General features: G+C 39.4%; 1 protein-coding gene across 2 annotated transcripts in view; it reads right to left on the bottom strand.

Moving 5' to 3' along the window:
• Window positions 1–499: 499 nt before the first annotated feature.
• LOC130914544 (sodium channel subunit beta-1-like) overlaps window positions 500–23272 on the bottom strand; it is a 33361-nt gene continuing 10588 nt past the window's right edge. The window contains exons 2-6 of one of the 2 annotated variants that reach the window (XM_057833816.1): window positions 12688–12854; window positions 10472–10709; window positions 10263–10404; window positions 5108–5182; window positions 1407–1554 (exon numbers count right to left, since the gene is read on the bottom strand). In XM_057833816.1, coding sequence (XP_057689799.1) covers window positions 5116–5182; window positions 10263–10404; window positions 10472–10709; window positions 12688–12854 — 614 coding nt within the window. In that variant the 3' untranslated portion in view covers window positions 1407–1554; window positions 5108–5115. Of the gene's footprint in view, window positions 1555–5107; window positions 5183–10262; window positions 10405–10471; window positions 10710–12687; window positions 12855–23272 lie in introns of both variants that reach the window. The other variant, XM_057833815.1, reaches the window with a different exon arrangement.

Here is a 23272-nt window from a genome sequence, read left to right as displayed (position 1 = left end):
CTGTCGCATTTTCCCCGATATGTTAGATCATAATTAATCGATCCAAAGAAAAAGTTTTTGAAAAATAACGTTTAAAATGGTAACTATATGAAAAAGAAAATCTCAACCACTCCTTGTTGTCTGCGATTTCTGCATCGCGACCCTTGTTATATCACCATGTTTCACCCATAAAATAAAAAAATCCGGCTGTGGCCATTCACAGCTGTGTCTTGACACTCAGTGACACATGCTACGTGGAGTTTTTGGATCGAAAGAAGGTAAGTACACGATAATATCTTGTTAAAATTGTGGCGTCTTTAATGCTGCTCTCGCCTCCAATTAGGGTTTTGCTGTAAAAAAAAAAAAAAAAAAAAAATTCAAAAATGCCCTTCCTGTTCAAAATTTTTGTTCCCCCCAGAAAATTGAGATATTAAGCTTTCCAATGATGTACCACACATCAGTCACCTGAGTGTTTTCCGCCATGTATGTATAATATATATATATTTTTTTATTTTTTTTTTTTTTTTTTTTACTTTATGTGTATTCTGTGCAATGGATTTAACAGCATTGCTGCTCTCTAGTGGCCACCCTTAATATTACAGAAACTCACAAACGTGTCCTAAAGCAAGGCTCATTGGCTACCATTGACGGCGATTGACGTCCGATCAATTAGAACTGCGGGGGCTGGCAGTGTCGTCAAATGGGTCCGACGTCAATAACCGTCAAAGACAACTAATGAGTTGATGAGAAAGGCACACTCACAATTACAGTACACACACTGATTTAAAATGCAGGTGTGGAATAGGTAAGATTAATTTTGAAAGTTTGCAAATTATCAAATATTTCTAATATTTTGTCATTTAAGCTAATTAAACTGGATAAAGAAAAACAAGGAAAGCCTTAACAATTGTTATTCAAAACATTTTATTGTTTTTTTTAACATGTTATTCCTCAAAAAGTCACTTTTTTTTTTTTAATTTTGAATTTTTGAATTGAATTTGAAATTCGTGTCACCTGGACTTCCAAATTCAACCACTCAATATAAAAAAATATATACTGTTTCAAAAGTATTTTGTCAATCTTCGATAATACTGGATGGAAATAATACATTTTCAGGTATTCTGAAAGCTGTGAAAAATGACACTTGTTAATCACAATTTTCATGTGCAAGTTAGTTCAAAAATGTAAACAAAGGTATTTTGGAAATATATTGCTGTAATACTAGTATGTTTTAGACACCTGTGAGAAGTGGGGAAAAGTACTGTAAATCTAATTTGAATCGAAAACTTGATACAAACATGAATAGGCTTACAGTATTTTTGTATTATTTTTCCCAAATTATTGCTTTCGGCATATTGTTTGGGTTGTTATGCCCAGTTAACTGTTATTTTCTATGACTGCCATTTTTTTCATGATTGTATTGGTAATTCATATTTAGCTTTTTCTTTTGTAACAGTTGTTGTCGATTTGTCCACTGCCTCTCTTCCCACTCCTATCCTGGCATGCTGCTGCGGAGGAGAAGGTGATGCTGAAGGCGGATGTGAGAAGCCATCCCTGCGCCAGCACTTGCTCAAGCTGAGGTAAAAAAAAACAACACGTACGTCATCATTAGTTTTAATTTCCTGTCAACACGAGTTGTGGTTATGTCTGCGTGTGAGCCGAGTTAAACAGGGTTGTTTTTTTTTTTAAGAGTCTGAAGCAGGTCCAGCCCTGGGCATAGACGAACTAGGCGGTTGCCTAGGGCGAAATCTAGTGGCGGGGGCACCAAATTGCTTTGGGGGGGAAAAAAATCACCCGAAAAAAGATTCTCACGCTATACTTTCAGAACGTTTTCTATTATATCAAGTACATTCAAAAAGGCTACATATAAAAAAATATTTTTTTTTCCCAATCTGGATTGTGTTAGCTACGTACCTGCTATTTTGTGGCACATATGAGGGAGGGAGGAACAGCTTAAAGTATGTAAGCAGATCCACTTCGTGAAAAAGGACAAATAATGGCAGGTGATTAAATTAAGTCATTCAAACTCACGATTTCAAAACGAAATTAAAATTATCACATAACAAACGCGCAGAGCTGCCATTGTTCCGGAAACGTCTCTACCGGCCTTTCAACCTATTACTGAGATTGTTTTAACCTACTGCTAACTTCGTTTCAATGACTAGTTAGTGGGGAAAGCTAAATGCTAAAAACATGCCCTTTTCCTAGTTCCTTAGAGTTTGGGTTTGTGCAGTTGTACTCAGCAGGGGCAGGAAAAATGATGCATTCAAGGAAGGTGGGAAGACTGACTTATCCCACTCGGATGCTGCCAGTTGTGACCTCGAAGCGTTCCAAACGAATGTAAATAACAAAGATGGTTGTTTGCGACAAGTTGTTTTTTATTTTTGGCATTAAAAGACAATAAAGCTGACTTTGACCTTCACTTCTTTAATTACATCCTTGCTGAAAGTCAATCTAAAAAAGATATATATATTTTTAAGCTAATTTACTGTAAGACAAAAAATTTATGGCGTCTCAAAGAAAGTTAATTTAACGTCATTATTGTGTCATCAATACGTTGTCTTTAGCGCCATTTTGTTGAGTGACGCCAGACTGACATGTTTACATGATGATGTTAACATGATTACATGTTTTTTCCCCGACTTCATTGCTAGGATCTCCCAGTTCGAGTGGCATTCCAATCATATTTTTCCTGGTCGGAGGTCGGAAAACTCCAACTTCCTACCTTCCTCGAATGCAGCATGCTTATGAAAACCTGACGGAGAGGCGCTTTCTTAGCTGAGTACAACTTTGCATGGCCAAACCTTGAGAAACTATGGGCAAAGGTAATATTTTTAGCATTTAGCTTTCGCCGCTAACTAGTCGTTGAAATTCGTTTGCTAATAAGTTGAAACAAGGTTATCAATACGTTGAAATGAGAATATCAGTACGTTAAAACAAGGTTAGCAATAGGTTGAAACGAGTTGTCAATATGTTTAAACGTGAAAACCCTGGTAGAAATGTTTCACTAAAACAGGCAGCTCTGCGCTTCCGTGCAAACGGAATAGCATAATTAGCGATTAATAACACAACTGGAACACTAAATTAATAATAAGCAAAGAACATGAAGTTGAAATGTTCTTTACATCTGTAGTGCTGCAATGCATGCTGGGAGGCTTGTTGTATGACAACAGTGTTGACAGCAGGTGGCAGCAGAGGTCGTCTCTCTCCCAAGGAAAGTAAGCAATTACCTTGATCGGCCATGGCCAAATAAAGTTTCATGAGGCAATGAAGCTTTGCAGTTAATTGATTCAAAGCTTCATGGTGGTTCATTTGCTCTATGGCGCTATCAAGTGGTCATGAAGTCAAAGAGGTGTGGAGAGGTCTATGGCTATTTTTTGAAGAAAATTATATGAATGTGGTTGTGTTACTGTATGAACAACATGCAACAAGTGCTATCAGGATAATTTGCTATTTATTTACAGTGGGGCGAATAAGTATTTAGTCAACCACCAATTGTGCAAGTTCTCCTACTTGAAAAGATTAGAGAGGCCTGTAATTGTCAACATGGGTAAACCTCAACCATGAGAGACAGAATGTGGAAAAAAAAAAAAACAGAAAATCACATTGTTTGATTTTTAAAGAATTTATTTCCAAATTAGAGTGGAAAATAGGTGTTTGGTCACCTACAAACAAGCAAGATTTCTGGCTGTCAAAGAGGTCTAACTTCTTCTAACGAGGTCTAACAAGGCTCCACTCATTACCTGTATTAACTGCACCTGTTTTAACTCATTATCGGTATAAAAGACACCTGTCCACAATCTCAATCAGTCCCACTCCAAACTCCACTATGGCCAAGACCAAAGAGCTGTCGAAGGACATCAGAGACCTGCACCAGGCTGGGAAGACTCAATCTGCAATAGGTAAAACGCTTGGTGTAAAGAAATCAACTGTGTGAGCAATTATTAGAAAATGGAAGACATACAAGACCACTGATAATCTCCCTCGATCTGGGGCTCCATGCAAGATCTCACCCCATGGCGTCAAAATGATAACAAGAACGGTGAGCAAAAATCCCAGAACCACACGGGGGGACCTAGTGAACAACCTACAGAGAGCTGGGACCACAGTAACAAAGGCTACTATCAGTAACACAATGCGCTGCCAGGGACTCAAATCCTGCACTGCCAGACGTGTCCCCTGCTGAAGCCAGTACACATCCAGGCCAGTCTGCGGTTCGCTAGAGAGCATTTGGATGATCCAGAAGAGGACTGGGAGAATGTGTTAGGGTCAGATGAAACCAAAATAGAACTTTTTGGTAGAAACATAGGTTCTCGTGTTTGGAGGAGAAAGAATACTGAATTGCATCCGAAGAACACCATACCCACTGTGAAGCATGGGGGCTGTTTTTCTGCAAAGGGACTAGGACGACTGATCTGTGTAAAGGAAAGCATGACTGGGGCCATGTATCGAGAGATTTTGAGTGAAAATCTCCTTCCATCAGCAAGGGCATTGAAGATGAGACGTGGCTGGGTCTTTCAGCATGACAATGATCGCAAACACACAGCCAGGGCAACAAAGGAGTGGCTTCGTAAGAAGCATTTCGAGGTCCTGGAGTGGCCTAGCCAGTCTCCAGATCTCAACCTAATAGAAAATCTGTTGAGGGAGTTGAAAGTCCGTGTTGCCCGACGACAGCCCCAAAACATCACTGTTCTAGAGGAGATCTGCACGAAGGAATGGGCCAAAATACCAGCAACAGTGTGTGAAAAGCTTGTGAAGAGTTACAGAAAATGTTTGTGCTCCGTTATTGCCAACAAAGGGTACATAACAAGGTATTGAGATGAAATTTTGGTATTGACCAAATACTTATTTTCCACCATGATTTGCAAATAAATTCTTTGAAAATCAAGCAATGTGATTTTCTGTTTTTTTCCCCCACATTCTAATATTTTCAAGTGAGAGAACTTGCACAATTAGTGGTTGACCAAATACTTATTTGCCCCTCTGTATATTGAGAAACACTAGCTTCTACAGTGTTTTGACAAAATATTTTTTTTTAAATGTTTTTTTATTGGGGTTTCCTAGCTACACGTTGCCTAGAGCACCAAGTCACCCAGGGCCGGGCCTGGTCAGAAGGATTCGAACATACCAAGTGTCTTACTCTTCCAGCTGTACAGCTGCGCAGATGTCTTTGTTTTCTGGCGCTATGGCTAAATACTCGGCCCTGAGAGGTGGAAAAGGGAGGAGGAGGAAGGAGAGAAAAGAGTCAAACAATCAAAACAGAATCTGTTTTGATCCAGCTGGAGAGTAGGGAGGACTTTGAGTGCCAAGCTTAAATCAAGACATGAATAATAAGAATGTGTCATTAAACATATGATGTCACTGATTTTTTTTTTTTTTTTAAAGCAACACTCGGTAACTTTTCAACCTTTATAAAATATTTTCACAACATTTGTGATGATCTGTCGACTGACAAGTAGTTGAATGACACCTCTTTAAAGGCAGGAACCCTGCCACACAAAAAAAACTACAAATGTGCTGACAGCTTTACGGCAAATGTTACTTCAATGTAAAGGTGCAAATTCTCCAAAGATGGCAGAGTAACAAAAGAGACAAAAAGTTTGGTCTGAGGAGAAAAAAAAAGGGAGGTTGGCGTGACCCCTCCTCAACAACCAGGTAGGGTGTTGGGGATTAACCACATGGTTGCTAGCCGTCATATGCTATTGTTTAGCCACAACTGGATTCATTATCTTACTACTGTTCATCCTTCACACAGCCACTGGAAACAGAAATGTCATTTAATCCATCTCCCATCTCCAGGTGACAGAGATCATTTTACGACACTGTGCGGGTGTGTGCTGGTCCTCATGGGAAACGCTATCTTCCTAAAGGCAAAGCACTACCTCTTTTATCCACCGGCATCGCTAAAATTGACCAAAACTGAAGTTATCTCATGTTGCTTTAAATAGATTTTTCAAATTTGTATTTAATTATTGTTTCGATTTTATATATTGCATGAAAATGCATACATTATTGAAATTTGAAATAGTGTATTTTACATTTTGAATATTTTTTTAACAAATATTGAATTAACATATTTAATGACACATTTAATTCATATATTTCAAATTCTCATTTATCACTTTCATTTTTTTTAAATTTCGAAATATATTCAAATAAGTTTCAATTTCAATTTTTAATGAAAACAGTAGATACTGAAATATCATATTTAATGATACATTCACTTATTTAATATTGGACTAAATAAAACCAAACAAATACAACAATTACTTTGATTTTTAGATAGTTATTGAAATTATTTAGTGCATATTATTTACATCTTAAAATGTAAATTTATTTAAAATCTTAATATTAAATAATAATAATCTTAAATGCTGAAATTCAATTTTTAATGACACTTATTTCAAGATTTGTTTTCAGTATATTATATAACACATATACAGGTAGTCCCCAGGTTATGAGGCGCTAGACTTACGCGATTTCGATGCCGGAGTCTCTCCACCATTTTGTCTCCGGTCGTTTTTTGTCCTTTTTTCTTAGTCGCATAAACAGTACCTTATTGTACCTCACAGTATTTTATTTTTTACTTTCTTTGTTAATATGAAGTGTTCTGTCCTCACGAAACGTGAAGTTGTTCAGATTTACAGATATAAAAAAAATGAAGCTTTTTACTCTCTTCACTTTTGACAATTTGTAAAGCTGAAACCCACGTTCAATTATGTTCAAAACGACGCACATTTTAACAATAAAACCTTTGACACGAAACAATTGGTGTTCAAACGTTAATCTAGTCTAAACAATAGGTAAATTTAGTCGATTAAATAAGCCTATTTTGCCTAACAAAAGCCTGCTAGCTTAAATGCTACGAATGCTAACGTATTTACAATACCATAGCAAATCGCTGACACGTAACTCCACAAACTGTAGCTCAAACTTAATTACAAATGCATACACAAACATATTAGCTGAAACAACTTGCAGCCTTATGTGGGCCAAACTAGAGCGCAGCTGTCTTTTATCCATTTCAGATGAGAGTCTGCTCCTCAGTCATAAGGCGACAGTCCAGCCAGACCTAACCCTGCCACCCAGAGGACAGTGTATCCTCCATCATTAAACAAAATACAATACTTTTGGACTTTTTGGATAGTTTTTCCGGGGTACTTAAAGGGTAAATTCTGACTTGTGTAGAAATTTGGTTTATGTCGCCAGCGTAGGAACGGAAGTCGCTCATAATGCGGGGTTTACCTGTATAATTTTATTCAATTTGCATTTTAATTATTTTTTGTGAATAAATATTGAAAAAACAACACAATTACAATTTTAAAAATTACGTTATTTAAATTTGACTCTCCTGATCCTCCATAGGTGAACGCTGAATGAAGGAAATTGTGACATCATTTGCGTAGAGTAATATATCGTTTCTTTGTTTTAACCTTATCAGTGAGGAGCTACAAGCAAATAAATGTACAGTGGTATGAAAAAAGTATCTGAACTTTTTGGAATTTCTCACATATCTGCATAAAATCACCATCAAATGTGATTTGATCTTTGTCAAAATCACACAGATGAAAAAACAGTGTCGGCTTTAACTGCTCCCACCCAAACATAGGTTTTCATGTTTTATTGAGGATAGTACGCAAAAAATGACAGAAGAGGGGAAAAATAAGTTATTGAATCATCACATTTAATATTTTGTGGCCCTCCTTTGGCAGCAATAACTTCAACCAGACGCTTCCTATAGCTGCAGGTCAGACTGGCAAATCGACCAAGACTAATCTTGGCCCATTCTTTTCTACAAAACTGCTGTAGTTCAGTCAGATTCCTGGGATGTCTGGCATGAATCGCTGTCTTTAGGTCATGCCACAGCGTCTCAATGGGGTTCAAGTCTGGACTTTGACTTGGCCACTCCAGAACGTGTATTTTGTTCTTCTGAAACCATTCTGAAGTTGTTTTACTTCTGTGTTTTGGATCATTGTCTTGTTGCAGCACCCATCCTTTTTTAGCTTCAACTGTCTGATGGACAGCCTCAGGTTTTCCTACAAAACATCCTGATAAACATTTGAATTCATTCATCCATTAATGATTGCGAGTTGTCCAGGCCCTGGGGTAGCAAAACAGCCCCAAATCATGATGCTCCCTCCACCATGCTTCATGGTGGGGATGAGGTGTTGATGTTGGTGAGCTGTTCCATTTTTCCTCCACAAATGACGTTGTGTGTTACTCCCAAACAATTCAACTATAGTTTCATCAGTCCAAAACTTCTGTTGAGTGTCCAAGTGCCTTTTTGCAAACATTAAACAAGCAACAATGTTTTTTTTAGACAGCAGTGGCTCCCTCTGTGGAGTCCTATGAACACCATTCTTTGCCATAGTTTTACATATAGTTGATGTGTGCACATAGATATTGGACTGTGCCCAGGGCCGGCCAAGGCCATTTGGGGGCCCTAAGCAAAATAATGCCAAGGGGCCCATATTTTTGGTCCAACATTTCGTCACAGTGTACTGTGAAACCCATACATGCAATCCAACCCATACGTCCATATTTTGTATATTCATCAGATTTTTCGTTTCTCTGCTCCGGAAGGATAAATTCTCTTCGACATATTCGTGCATCTATTTTCCAAGCAAGTTTGAGCACCAATCATCGCGAAGCAGGTTCAACGTCACTCCCCAGGTTGCCGGATTGTAATGACAAGAAAATGGAAGTTTGCATAGCTTAAACGGCAATGCGCGCCACATTATTCACGATGCTCTATTAACAACGTATAAAATGAGGTTGCCAGATTGGGGGCCCCCTAGTGGTCAGGGGCCTTAAGCAGCTGCATAATCTGCGTATAGGCTGGGCCGGCCTTGACTGTGCCAGCGATTTCTGTAAGTCTTTAGCAGACACTCTAGAGTTGTTTTTTATCTACCTATTCTGCGCTAAACTCTTGGCGTCATCTTTGGTGGTCAGCCACTCATTGGGAGAGAAGCAACAGTGCCAAACTCCTTCTATTTGTAGACAACTTCTCTGACTGTCGATTAATGAACATCCAGACTTTTAGAGATGGTTTCTATCCTTTCCAAGCTTTATACAAATCAACAATCCTTGATCGCTGGTCTTCAAACAGCTCTTTTGACCGAGCCATGTGTATGTTTTATAGTGGGCAGGGCAGATTTAAACCACTCATCAATGATTGGGCACACACCTGACTTAAAATGTTTGGTAAAAATTAGGGCTGTCAAAATTATCGCGTTAACGGGCAGTAATTAATTTTCTAAATTAATCACGTTAAAATATTTGACGCAATTAACGCACATGCCCCGCTCAGACAGATTTAAATGACAGTACAGTGAAATGCCCACATGTTAATTGTGTTTAATGGAGTTTTGCCGCCCTCTGCTGTCACTTGGGTGCGACTGATTTTATAGGCTTCAGCACCATGAGCATTGTGTAAGTAATTATTGACATCAACAATGGTGGGCTACTAGTTTATTTTTTTGATTGAAATTTTGGCAAATTTTATTAAAACGAAAACATTAAGAGGGGTTTTAATATAAAATTTCTATAACTTGTACTAACATTTATCTTTTAAGAACTACAAGTCTTTTGTATCCATGGATCGCTTTATTAGAATGTTAATAATGGTAATGCCATCTTGTTGATTATAATAAACAAATACAGTCCCTATGTACCGTATGTTGAATGTATATATCCATCTTGTCTTATCTTTCCATTCCAACAATAATTTACAGAAAAATATGGCATATTTTATAGATGGTTTGAATTGCGATTAATTGCGATTAATTACAAATAATTAATTTTTAAGCTGTAATTAACTCGATTAAAAATTTTAATCGTTTGACAGCCCTAGTAAAAATTGGTTTCAATTGATGTTTAAGTCTCCTTAGGCAAAGGGTTCACTTACTTATTCCCCCCCCCCCTTCTGTCATTGGTTGCATGCTATCTTCATTAAAACATGAAAACCTGTAAATGTTTGGGTGATTTTAGTTAAAGAAGACACTGTATTTTCATCTGTGTGATTTTGACAAAGATCAGATCACATTTGATGGTGATTTTATGCAGAAATGTGAGAATTTCCAAAAGGTTCAGATACTTTTTCATACAACTGTAGCTCAACAGACTAGCTGCCATTGACATCATTGGCGATGGAGCCAATAAGCTAAAGTCAAAGAACACACTTTAAAGTTAAAAAGCATGTGAAGGATAAAAAAAAGGACAACTCGCTGGAATAAGAGCAGGAAGAAGTGAATGTTGGGTGTCCAAAAACTAGTTTGACTTACGCGTTCTCCCTCAAGGCCTCTTCGCCGGCAGCAGAGATCTTCCTGTAGCAGTAGATCATCTCCACCAGCAGCCACAGTTGCAGACCAACGATAGACACGTACATCATCACCTCCGACAGAATGGACGCCCACCCCCGCGTCACTGCCAAAAAACACGGGTGAGTCATAATTCACACAATGGCCTCCCCAACCCAAAAAAATCAACATACTTTTGGGCACCACACGCAAGTTGATGGTCTTGCTGCTGACGGTGTGGAAGGTGTAGTCGTTGTAGAGGAGCATGCGGCTGAAGACGCACCTGTACGTGCCCGTGTCATTGAAAGTGACATTGTGGATGTAGATGGAACCGTCCTGCAGGTCCAGCGTGGACATGCTACCGCGCCACTCCATGCGGGACTCAAAGCGCTCGTCCAAAATGGAGCCAATCTGGTCCTCGAAATTGTATATCTGTTGAATTTAACGCAACGGAAATATGAGCAATGCGTCATTAGCATCGATTGAATTTTATTTGAAAAATATATATATACAATGGGGCAAATAAGTATTTAGTCAACCACTAATTGTGCAAGTTCTCCCACTTGAAAATATTAGAGGCCTGTAATTGTCAACATGGGTAAACCTCAACAATGAGAGACAGAATGTGGAAAAAAAAAAAAAAAAAAAATCACATTGTTTGCTTTTTTAAAGAATTTATTTGCAAATCATGGTGGAAAATAAGTATTTGGTCAATACCAAAAGTTCATCTCAATACTTTGTTATGTACCCTTTGTTGGCAATAATGGAGGCCAAACGTTTTCTGTAGCTATTCGCAAGCTTTTCACACACTGTTGCTGGTATTTAGGCCCATTCCTCTATGCAGATCTCCTCTAGAGCAGTGATGTTTTGGGGCTGTCGTTGCGCAACACGGACTTTCAAGTCCCTCCACAGATTTTCTATGGGCTTGAGATCTGGAGCCTGGCTAGGCCACTCCAGGACCTTAAAATGCTTCTTACGAAGCCACTCCTTTGTTGCCCTGGCTTTGTGTTTGAGATCATGGTCATGCTGAAAGACCCAGCCACGTCTCATCGTCAATGCCCTTGCTGATGGAAGGAGATTTTCACTCAAAATCTCTCAATACATGGCCCCATTCATTCTTTCCTTTACACAGATCAGTCGACCTAGTCCCTTTGCAGAAAAACAGCCCCAAAGCATGATGTTTCCACCCCCATGCTTCACAGTGGGTATGGTGTTCTTCGGATGCAATTCAGTATTCTTTCTCCTCCAAACACGAGAACTTGTGTTTCTACCAAAAAGTTCTATTTTGGTTTCATCTGACCATAACACATTCTCCCAGTCCTCTTCTGGATCATCCAAATGCTCTCTAGCGAACCGCAGACAGGCCTGGACGTGTACTGGCTTCAGCAGGGGGACACTTCTGGCAGTGCAGGATTTGAGTCCCTGGCAGCGCATTGTGTTACTGATAGTAGCCTTTGTTACTGTGGTCCCAGCTCTCTGTAGGTCATTCACTAGGTCCCCCCGTGTGGTTCTGGGATTTTTGCTCACCATTCTTGTTATCATTTTGACGCCACGGGGTAAGATCTTGCATGGAGCCCCAGATCGAGGGAGATTATCAGTGGTCTTGTATGTCTTCCATTTTCTAATAATTGCTCCCACAGTTGATTTCTTTACACTAAGCGTTTTACCTATTGCAGATTCAGTCTTCCCAGCCTGGTGCAGGTCTACAATTTTGTCTCTGGTTTCCTTCGACATCTCTTTGGTCTTGGCCATAGTGGAGTTTGGAGTGTGACTGACTGAAGTTGTGGACAGGTGTCTTTTATACTGATAATGACTTAAAACAGGTGCCATTAATAAAGGTAACGAGTGGAGTCTCGTTAGACCTCGTTAGAAGAAGTTAGACCTCTTTGACAGCCAGAAATCTTGCTTGTTTGTAGGTGACCAAATACACCCAATAGAATGCACAAACATGCCCATCAATGGCATTAATCAAAGTAAATGCCATTAGAAATGAATGGGGAAATTTGGACGTCCATGGCTGTCAGTGGCAGCACCCTTCATAAGCGTCAATGGAATCGAATTCAATTTCCATTTTAATTCTAAGATCATTCTTTGCTTAAATTTTAAGTAATTGATAATTGATTAAAATGTCAATTATAATATGTATTTAATGCATAATATTTGTGATTAAGATTTATAATAAAGTCTCGATGACGCTACGGATGTTATAAATATTTCGTGCACAATTTTGTCTGCTGGCCAGTGTAATATAAAACTATTTCAAATTTTAGTATAGAATCAAAATAGACAATTTTGAATTACTTATTAAAAGAAGATAATTAGGTTTGTAAATATAACATGCAGTACAATGTGTACAGTTTTGAAATGTGGTGCTTTGATGAAGTAATGTTTGCACGAGTGCAAGCCTGACGTGTGAGAAGTCGTCGTCGTGCGAGGCCTTGAAGAACCAAGCGACGCTGGCAGTGGCCATGACCTCTCCCCTCCTCTTGCACGAAATGCAGCCCATTTTAAAGCCTCGGTTGGCCACCGCCTCTGTATCCGAGTCCACCTCCACGCACGCGCCTGTGCACGAGCAAGCTAAAAAAAAAAAACAACAGAAAATCGAACTTAATATCAATTCATTGACGTCGATCACCATCAATTACACACACAAAAAATCATTCACTATCAGAAGCCGTAATCTACACCAGCTGTTCCCACATCTGCTAATCCTTTTAAAAGTCACTTTTATATTACAAAAACGCTCATTCCTAATTTCATCATGAAGGACGCGCAGCATCTAAGCTCAATGTCAACAAACCTTTTCATGCTGACTCTGTCAAATGACACAAGCAGTAACCGACACGCACACGGTGGGTACGTGCGCACCGCATCAAAAAATGTCAGCACGTTACATAATCAGTGACATGGTTACATTACGCAAGAGATATTCTAGAATTTGCCGTGCTCTAACTCGCTAATCCTTTCAATCAAATCATGCACAACCTCGGACGCACAAAAGACATACAACAACACATGCTATTATTATGGTGTGTACACCTCACCCCGCCCAATCACGTCTTCTTTAGACTCACCTCCCATCCTCTTACTCTTCGGATATCAAGCCCCCCCCCCACATGGTGTCCACGTGTAAATATAATTGGTAGGGTTGTTCCGATCATGTTTTTTTGCTCCCGATCCGATCGTTTTAGTTTGAGTATCTGCCGATCCCGATATTTCCCGATCCGATTCAATTCCAATCATTCCCGATAATTTTTCCCGATCATATACATTTTGGCAATGCATTAAGAAAAAAATGAATAAAACTCGGACGAATATATACATTCAACATACAGTACATAAGTGCTGTATTTGTTTATTATGACAATAAATCCTCGAGATGGCATTTACATTATTAACATTCTTTCTGTGAGAGGGATCCACGGATAGAAAGACTTGTAATTCTTAAAGGATAAATGTGACTTTGTATATTGTGACTAAATATTGCCATCTAGTGTATTTGCTTTCAGTAAATGATACTGTAGCCATTTAAATGTTCTGCCCAAATGCATGATGGGAAGTGCAACCATGACTGTGCGTAGTGGCACCGATATACAGTGCCTTCCAAAAGTATTCGGCCCCCTTGAATCTTGCAACCTTTAGCCACATTTCAGGTTTCAAACATAAAGATATGAAATTTAATTTTTTTGTCAAGAATCAACAACAAGCGGGACACAATGGTGAAGTGGAAAACATTTATTGGATAATTTAAACTTTTTTAACATATAAAAAACTGAAAAGTGGGGCGTGCAATATTATTCGGCCCCTTTACTTTCAGGGCAGCAAACTCACTCCAGAAGTTCAGTGAGGATCTCTGAATGAGCCAATGTTGTCCTAAATGACCGATGATGATAAATAGAATCCACCTGTGTGTAATCAAGTCTCCGTATAAATGCACCTGCTCTGTGATAGTCTCAGGGTTCTGTTTAAAGTGCAGAGAGAATTATGAAAACCAAGGAACACACCAGGCAGGTCCGAGATACTGTTGTGGAGAAGTTTAAAGCCGGATTTGGATACAAAAAGATTTCCCAAGCTTTAAACATCTCAAGGAGCACTGTGCAAGCCATCATATTGAAATGGAAGGAGCATCAGACCACTGCAAATCTACCAAGACTCGGCCGTCCTTTCAAACTTTCTTCTCAAACAAGGAGAAAACTGATCAGAGATGCAGCCAAGAGGCCCATGATCACTCTGGATGAACTGCAGAGATCTACAGCTGAGGTGGGAGAGTCTGTCCATAGGACAACAAACAATCAGTCGTACACTGCACAAATCTGGCCTTTATGGAAGAGTGGCAAGAAGAAAGCAATTTCTCAAAGATATCCAAAAAAAGTCTCGTTTAAAGTTTGCCACAAGCCACCTGGGAGACACACCAAACATGTGGAAGAAGGTGCTCTGGTCAGATGAAACCAAAATTGAACTTTTTGGCCACAATGCAAAACGATATGTTTGGCGTAAAAGCAACACAGCTCATCGCCCTGAACACACCATCCCCACTGTCAAACATGGTGGTGGCAGCATCATGGTTTGGGCCTGCTTTTCTTCAGCAGGGACAGGGAAGATGGTTAAAATTGACGGGAAGATGGATGCAGCCAAATACAGGAACATTCTGGAAGAAAACCTGTTGGTATCTGCACAAGACCTGAGACTGGGACGGAGATTTATCTTCCAACAGGACAATGATCCAAAACATAAAGCCAAATCTACAATGGAATGGTTCAGAAATAAACGTATCCAGGTGTTAGAATGGCCAAGTCAAAGTCCAGACCCGAATCCAATCGAGAATCTGTGGAAAGAGCTGAAGACTGCTGTTCACAAACACTCTCCATCCAACCTCACTGAGCTGGAGCTGTTTTGCAAGGAAGAATGGGCAAGAATGTCAGTCTCTCGATGTGCAAAACTGATAGAAACATACCCCAAGCGACTTGCAGCTGTAATTGGAGCAAAAGGTGGCGCTACAAAGTATTAACGCAAGGGGGCCGAATAATATTGCACGCCCCACTTTTCAGTTTTTTATTTGTTAAAAAAGTTTAAACTATCCAATAAATGTTGTTCCACTTCACGATTGTGTCCCACTTGTTGTTGATTCTTGACAAAAAATTAAAATTTTATATCTTTATGTTTGAAGCCTGAAATGTGGCGAAAGGTTGCAAGGTTCAAGGGGGCCGAATACTTTTGCAAGGCACTGTATCTTCTCTGCGTTGGGAAATAACATAGGGTGTTAAGTAAAGATCAACCACTACCTTTCTTCCCCACATTGCTTCTCACGATATTTCTAATTGTTGAGAGAGGGATTTTAAGGCTTTAGCCAATTGAAAAAAAGGTTCCAAAGACTGCCAAAATTCACTCTTATTTATTTTACGCTGCCTTTTACCTCTGTATATAGAAAAAACGGCACCATTATAGATTGAACACGACAATTCGTGAGTGGGTCGTGCAGCGCATGCGGTAATTGCGTAAAATATTTTAACTAGGGCTGCCAAACGATTAAAATTTTTAATCGAGGTAATTACAGCTTAAAATTTAATTAATCGGAATTAATCGGAATTAATCGCAATTCAAACCATCTATAAAATATGCTATATTTTTCTGTAAATTATTTTTGGAATGGAAAGATAAGACAAGATGGATATATACATTAAACATACGGTACATAAGGACTGTATTTGTTTATTATAACAATAAATCAACAAGATGGCATTAACATTATTAACATTCTGTTAAAGCGATCCATGGATAGAAATTTTAGTACAATTTATAGATATTTTATAGTAAAACCCCTCTTTGTTTTCGTTTTAATGAAATTTGTAAAATGATCAATCAAAAAATAAACTAGTAGCCCGCCATTGTTGATGTCAGTAATTACTTGCACAATGCTCATGGGTGCTGAAGCCTATAAAATCAGTCGCACCCAAGCGCCAGCAGAGGGCAGCAAAACTCCATAAAACACAATTAACAAGTGAGCGTTTCACTGTACCGTCATTTAAATCTGTCTGAGCGGGTGATCTGCGTTAATTGCGTCAAATATTTTAACGTGATTAATTAAAAAAATTAATTAACGCCCATTAATGCGATAAATTTGAAAAGACTTTGGATGAGTGCAAGACATTTTTTCTGTAACGTTAAATACAATTAGAAAACGATTCAATTATATATATATATATATATATATATTTTTTTTTTTTTTAAAAAGACATGTCCGATATTTTTTTGCCGATTCCGATACTTTGAAAATGACGTTATCGGACCCGACCGATCGATCGGGTCCGATCTTTAATAATTAGCTAACGATAGCACCACTATGTTCATAGATAGCATAAAAGAGTAATAATGTATTTTTGTTGTTGTTTGTTCTTCTCTTCTGTATGCTTATTTCCTTTCTGTCACGCCATAACCCCTTTCTGTTTGCTGCTTTCTCTTTGCAAAGCAAGGGCCCAGATAGTAACCCCCCCCCCCCTCGTTTTACTGGATTTTGACTGATTTTGCAAGGTCCACAGGAAATTCTGTTCTATTACTATATAAACATGGAACCCACCAAAAGAAAGAATACTCTTTTCAGCAGGTAAAAAGTTAGTTCATATCTTTTTCCATTCTTTAGAAATTAGCATTAGAAAATAGCTTAGTTTGAGCAATTTTCCCAATTTCTGATGAAAAATTGAGCTTTTTGTGAAAGCATACATTTCAAACATAACTTTAACACAGCTATTTTTTGCTTTAGTTACATCCCAAACATCTGAATGTTTTCCTTTTACAAAATAACATAAACAACAAGACAAAAAGAGCTTTTTATAGCAAAGTAACAATTTATTTACACATAACTAACTGAAAGATGACGCTGTTGTGGCCGCGACAGCCAGGTAAACTTTTCCCTCATCGCCACCTGTCTCATAAAGATGGATTTTTTTGAGTCTCTGGCTGGGTCTGCTCGGCGAGCAGCACGGACTCAACGGCATCGTCCGCTGCACTGGTGGTCCCAGTCATTGTGCACGGTTGTCCAACGCCTGGCATCACGAGCGTCCTCCCGGTTGTTCTGCTAGGTCGTCCGCCGCCTGGCATCCTGGACGTCCATTCGGTCGTCTTCTGCCGACGCCCCAGCCGTGCGGCGCGGCCGTTCATTCCATTGAATCGGGTTGCGGGTCTTACCAAATGCGCTACTGCCCTCCAGTGGCCAGTTTTATTGCTTTAAAATGGATTTTCAGCATTGTGCTTTGTAGCTAAGTTGAATCAGAACCCAGAGATGTCTCATGTGAAAAAAAATGTAAAAGATGTATAAATTCATCTTTGGGACACTGAAACAATTAAAAATAAACGTATTTATACGTTTTTGGGAGCAAATGAGTTAATGGCGTTTCTTTGGCACTCACAGCCCAAAACATTTGACCGACTGTCACCATTCAAATAACAAAATGAACGGAATTTTGGCACGACGCAGGGAATTTTTCGAATGACTCCCCAAAATTTTCCGTTCGCCCGTGAAAACGGGTTTTTTGGAAAAAAAATTCCAAAATGTATTTAGTCCTGCAGTTTTTCACCAGATCGCATAATTTACACATAAATAATTCCAGGACAGTCAGGGGCATAAAAGTTGGATACAGAATTTGCCAAAACATTCCGGTTCCCCCAAAATTTGCCCAAAACTGTCCTATTCATTTCAAAATTTGTACAAATTTCCAATTAATTTTCAATGGCAGGAAAACAAACAGTAGGTCCTTTTACCATTTACCATGACAGCCCATTGACATTCAACTGGTGCCTAATTAAATTGATGCCATTGACAGACATGCACGTCCACGCCATTGATGGCCATGTACGTCCAAATTCCCCATTCATTTTCAATGGCAGAAAAACCTGTGTGGTTGTTATTTTTGATCGAAAACCTAACATTACACTGATATCAACAGGACGTGTCCTCGAAATGTCCCCAAATCAGCAGAAAGTGGTAATTAAAAGTAGAGATGTGAGTGAAAATTCGGCACCAAAAACTTTAGGCTGAATATAGGTGTCAACAGGGTATATAACTAGCTAAGGATAGTACCAATAAATTCATAGTTAGTGTAGGTGTTCAATGTATTTCTTGTTGTTTGTGCTTCATCTGTCTCTCTCTCTCCTTCTCTCTTTTATTTATGTCCCACTCACACAGGATTTTGATTGTGTCATCACAAAAGGACTACGGTTTTTCATGTGGGGTATGGGGGGGCTAATGACCAAGGAGAAAGAGCAGGGGGTGGGGGGGTTCAGAAAGTCAAAGATGTGGAGTTTTTGAGAGGGGTGAGGTGGACACAAATCAGCCATGTGAGGTGTAGAACCCAGTATTTGTGTGAATCCCTTGTGAGTGTGGATATGTTGGCATCCTATTCTATGCTGCCTGATCGCTAATCCTGACATGGAGTTTCTCAACTTGAGTGTGTCTAATAGCACCTTGTATTGCGTGAATCCCGTCAGGCATGCGATAGTCCTGCAGACGAGTGGAAATCACACGCGGGAGCTGCCCTTATCCAGTCAAACGAGGGTAGGGGGCGAGGCAGCGCTGCCCATCCTTCCTCCCGCAGCACTAGCTAGGAGGCCGCCGTCATCCTACCATGATCTACGGTGGTCCCCGGGACCGTCCGCGCCCCTATCAACCGACCTTCAGGGATGGGACGAGGTGACACGCCGTAGCCCCACCACCGGCCAACGAGCCACCACCGCCCGCCCCCCAACCAACACGGCACACCGCAGGACCCCCACGGCCCACTAAGCCCAGGGTAGGACAGGATCCCTACCCAGAGCAGGCAATACCCGGCCGACCTACCGGCACCCAGCCAGTGACCCGCGCCGGAGCGCAGGGTGGATACCCAGGCATAAGTGAGAAGGGAAGCAGGAGAGCGGGGGCGAGAAGCCACCACGAGGCGGCGCGGGATTAGAGCCCCCACCGCCCCCCTGCGGCAAGCAGCCCAGGCAGAGAGGAGGCCACGCCCCGGAACCCACGCCATAGAGAAAACGTGTGGGACCAACCTACCGCCCTATTACTGTGGCTGCCAGGTCCCCGACTGGCAGCCATTGTCCCAGCACAGTGATGGGATTGTGTGGGGAGGGTAGTGCAGTGTATGCTTTAAATTAGGAGAGCTTAGCTTAGGCAGTGGGACCGCCGCATGGAAGTTCTTCCCAGCCGCACATCCCACCGCCCCTTGTCGAAGCCCCCTGTGAAGTATGTTGTATGTGGTGCGTTAAAAGAGGTGCGGGAATGGCGTGTCTGCGGTGATGAGACAACTGTGATTTTCCATGTGCTCAAATATGCATCCAATTACTTCACTTTTGAGCAAAATTATTATAATTTTAAAAAGTCGCTTTTCACTTCCAAAAAATAAAGGATGACGGTTTTTGGGCCGGCCGACTCTACCAATTAAGTGTCCCTTATTCATTTTTTTCCTTCAGGGAGTTGGCAAGTACAGTAGACTACACACACAGGAAATGCCAAACATCGGTGACATTTGACCAAATCCCGAGTCTGCCTGGAACTTTCAACGAGAACAAGGAGGTTATTGAGCGTATGTTTGAGTCGCCTTTTTCCTCTACAGAATCGTCACTTTGACTCGGGACGATGAACGAGACCATGTGACAGCACTTCCATCGTTGGGGCGCGTAAGGCTTTTGATTCATGGGTCGAAACCGCAGGGGGTTTAATTAGCGAGGTCACTAAGCGGCCGAAGTATTCTCTTCCATCGCTTTGATAGCCGCATCCATCTTAGCCAAGATGGGCTCTACATGAGCTGCATTAATAGTGTGCACTTGTCCTTGGACAGCCACACACACACACCTGACGTAATGCGTCATCCATGCTGATGGAACATAAAACCCATGACTGTACTTTGATTCCACTGCACCTTTTTGTCCCTACTAGAGATAACAGAGAACTACAGAGGGCTAACTCAATTTCTGCCATTTTTAGGTCAAGTTCGACAGAAGGGGGGAAAATAAGTAAGTGAACCCTCTGCCTAAGGCAGTGCTTCTCAATTATTTTCTGTTATGCCTCCCCCAGGAAGACGTAACCGTTCCGCGCCCCCCAACTCTCTGCCACCACTGTAAATATACTGTAGTATCATTTCTATATAACATTGTTATTATTATAAGTACAGCTCTGCATAACATTGTGTTCTTTATGATATTAAAGAAAAAACTAATATAGATCAACTTACAATAAATTCAAATTGATTAGCATATTAATTTACGAGGACAATATGCCAAACAATTAGACCGAAAAAATAAAAATAAGTGTAAAAAAAACAACAACAACATTCATACTGTAAAAATACACTCGATTCATTTTTTGACCGTTTGATACTGAAAAATAAAATCAATAAATAATAATACATTCAAATTGATTAGCATATTAACTCACGAGGACAATATGCCAAACAATTAGACTGAAAAAATAAAAATAAGTGTAAAAAAACAACAACAACAACATTCATACTGTAAAAATACACTCGATTCATTTTTTGACCGTTTGATACTGAAAAATAAAATCTAATAAAATCAATAAATAATAATAAATTCAAATTGATTAGCATATTAACTCACGAGGACAATATGCCAAACAATTAGACCGAAAAAATAAAAATTAATAAGTGTAAAAAAAAAACCAACATTCATACTGTAAAAATACACTCAAGATTCATTTTTTGACCGTTTGATACTGAAAAATAAAATCAATAAATAATAATAAATTCAAATTGATTAGCATATTAACTTACGAGGACAATATACCAAACAATTACACCGAAAAAATAAAAATTAATAAGTGTAAAAAAAAAACAACATTCATACTGTAAAAATACACTCAAGATTCATTTTTTGACCGTTTGATACTGAAAATTGATTAGCATATTAACTCACGGGGACAATATGCCAAACAGTTAGACTGAAAAAATAAAAATTAATAAGTGTAAAAAACAACAACAACAACAACATTCATACTGTAAAAATACACTCAATTCATTTTTTGACCGTTTGATACTGAAAAATAAAATCTAATAAAATCAATAAATAATAATAAATTCAAATTGATTAGCATATTAACTCACGAGGACAATATGCCAAACAATTAGACCGAAAAAATAAAAATTAATAAGTGTAAAAAAACAACAACAACAACATTCATACTGTAAAAATACACTCAATTCATTTTTTGACCGTTTGATACTGAAAAATAAAATCAATAAATAATAATACATTCAAATTGATTAGCATATTAACTCACGAGGACAATATGCCAAACAATTAGACCGAAAAAATACAAATTAATAAGTGTAATAAAAAAAAAAAACATTCATACTGTAAAAATACACTCAAGATTCATTTTTTGACCGTTTGATACTGAAAAATAAAATCAATAAATAATAATAAATTCAAATTGATTAGCATATTAACTCACGAGGACAATATGCCAAACAATTAGACCGAAAAAATAAAAATTAATAGAACAAAAATGACAGTTTCCTTGGAAAGGGGAACTGTTTTTATTTTTGCTGCAGGCAGTATCAGCTCCTTTGCAATGGTGTTGGGTTATTTTGCACTGAGCAACTTGGTATGCCACCTTATATGATGCTGACAGTGCTCGCTGGTTTACTGATTCAACACTGACAAAGCGGGAGGATTGCTAGCAATATTCGGCACATTTTCACTGAAAAAAAAATAATTTCTGCTGTACGCTGCGAACATTTTTAGACTAAGTAAACAAACTGGTCTTTCCGCGTCCCCCACTGTACTAAAAGTCAAAGCCATATGCTACATACGATTCGTCATATTTCCTTGTCTTAGCATTTCATATGTCCAGTGCTCTTTTCTGTGTGCTCTTGTTAGGTTCAAAAATATTGCGCAATCTCTGAAAATGAGGGTGGCACTGCCACCCACTGAGTGGATGTGCAATTACACTTTATTCTAGTACGGCAAAAAGTATGTTCCCCAAAGTCACATGTGCCACCCCCAGCATCACCCAACTATTTGAGAAGTACTGGCCTAAGGAGAGTTAAAGAACAATTGAAACCAATTTTTACCAAGCAATTTCAGTCAGGTGTGTGCCCAATCACTGATGAGTGGCTTAAAGCTGCCCTGCCCACTATAAAACACACACCTGGTAAGAATTGTCTTGATGAGAACAGTTGTCTGATGTGCATCATGGCTCGGTCAAAAGAGCTGTCTGAAGACTTGCGATTAAGGATTGTTGATTTGTATAAAGCTGGGAAAGGATACAAAACCATCTCTAAAAGTCTGGATGTTCATCAATCGACAGTCAGAGTTGTCTACTAATGTAGACAGTTTTGCACTGTTGCTTCTCTCCCAAGTAGTGGCCGTCCACCAAAGATGACGCCAAGAGTTCAGCGCAGAATACACAGAGAGGTAAAAAATAACCCTAGAGTGTCTGCTAAAGACTTACAGAAATCACTGGCACAGTCCAATATCTCTGTGCACACATCAACTATACAGTATGTAAAACTATGGCCAATAGGAGTGGGAACCTCTTGGTACCTCATGATACGATACGATTTGCAATACAAAGCTCACGATAATGATCATTTGACGATATAGCGATGCAACGATTTTCGATACATTGGTCGGGAAATCATTCTAGGATATTCTCCAAAAACTAATAAACAAAAAACAAGCTTCTGCTGTGAATTGGAATGAGTTTATCACTAGTAGACGTCCAATCCATTTGAACTGGGAGGGATGGCAGCGAACGAACGAATGTTCATTCGCTGCCACCCTCCCAGTTCAAACGGATTGAACGCCATTTTAGAAAATTGGAAGTAAAGGGTCAGACGGGGTAATGTTGCTTAGAGTGCTGCTCTTAAAGTTTTTCAAAGTTTCGTGAGAATAGGCTGAGTTTCTGTGGACAAGATAGTTGTAGATATCAGGGTAGCAGATGTCAGGCAGAGACGGCGAAGACAGTGGGTCGAAAAATATCGATTTAGGCA

Source organism: Corythoichthys intestinalis, chromosome 4 (assembly GCF_030265065.1).
Source record: "Corythoichthys intestinalis isolate RoL2023-P3 chromosome 4, ASM3026506v1, whole genome shotgun sequence".
Classification (NCBI taxonomy): Eukaryota; Metazoa; Chordata; class Actinopteri; order Syngnathiformes; family Syngnathidae; genus Corythoichthys; species Corythoichthys intestinalis.
This window is presented reverse-complemented; position numbering and strand designations above follow the sequence as displayed.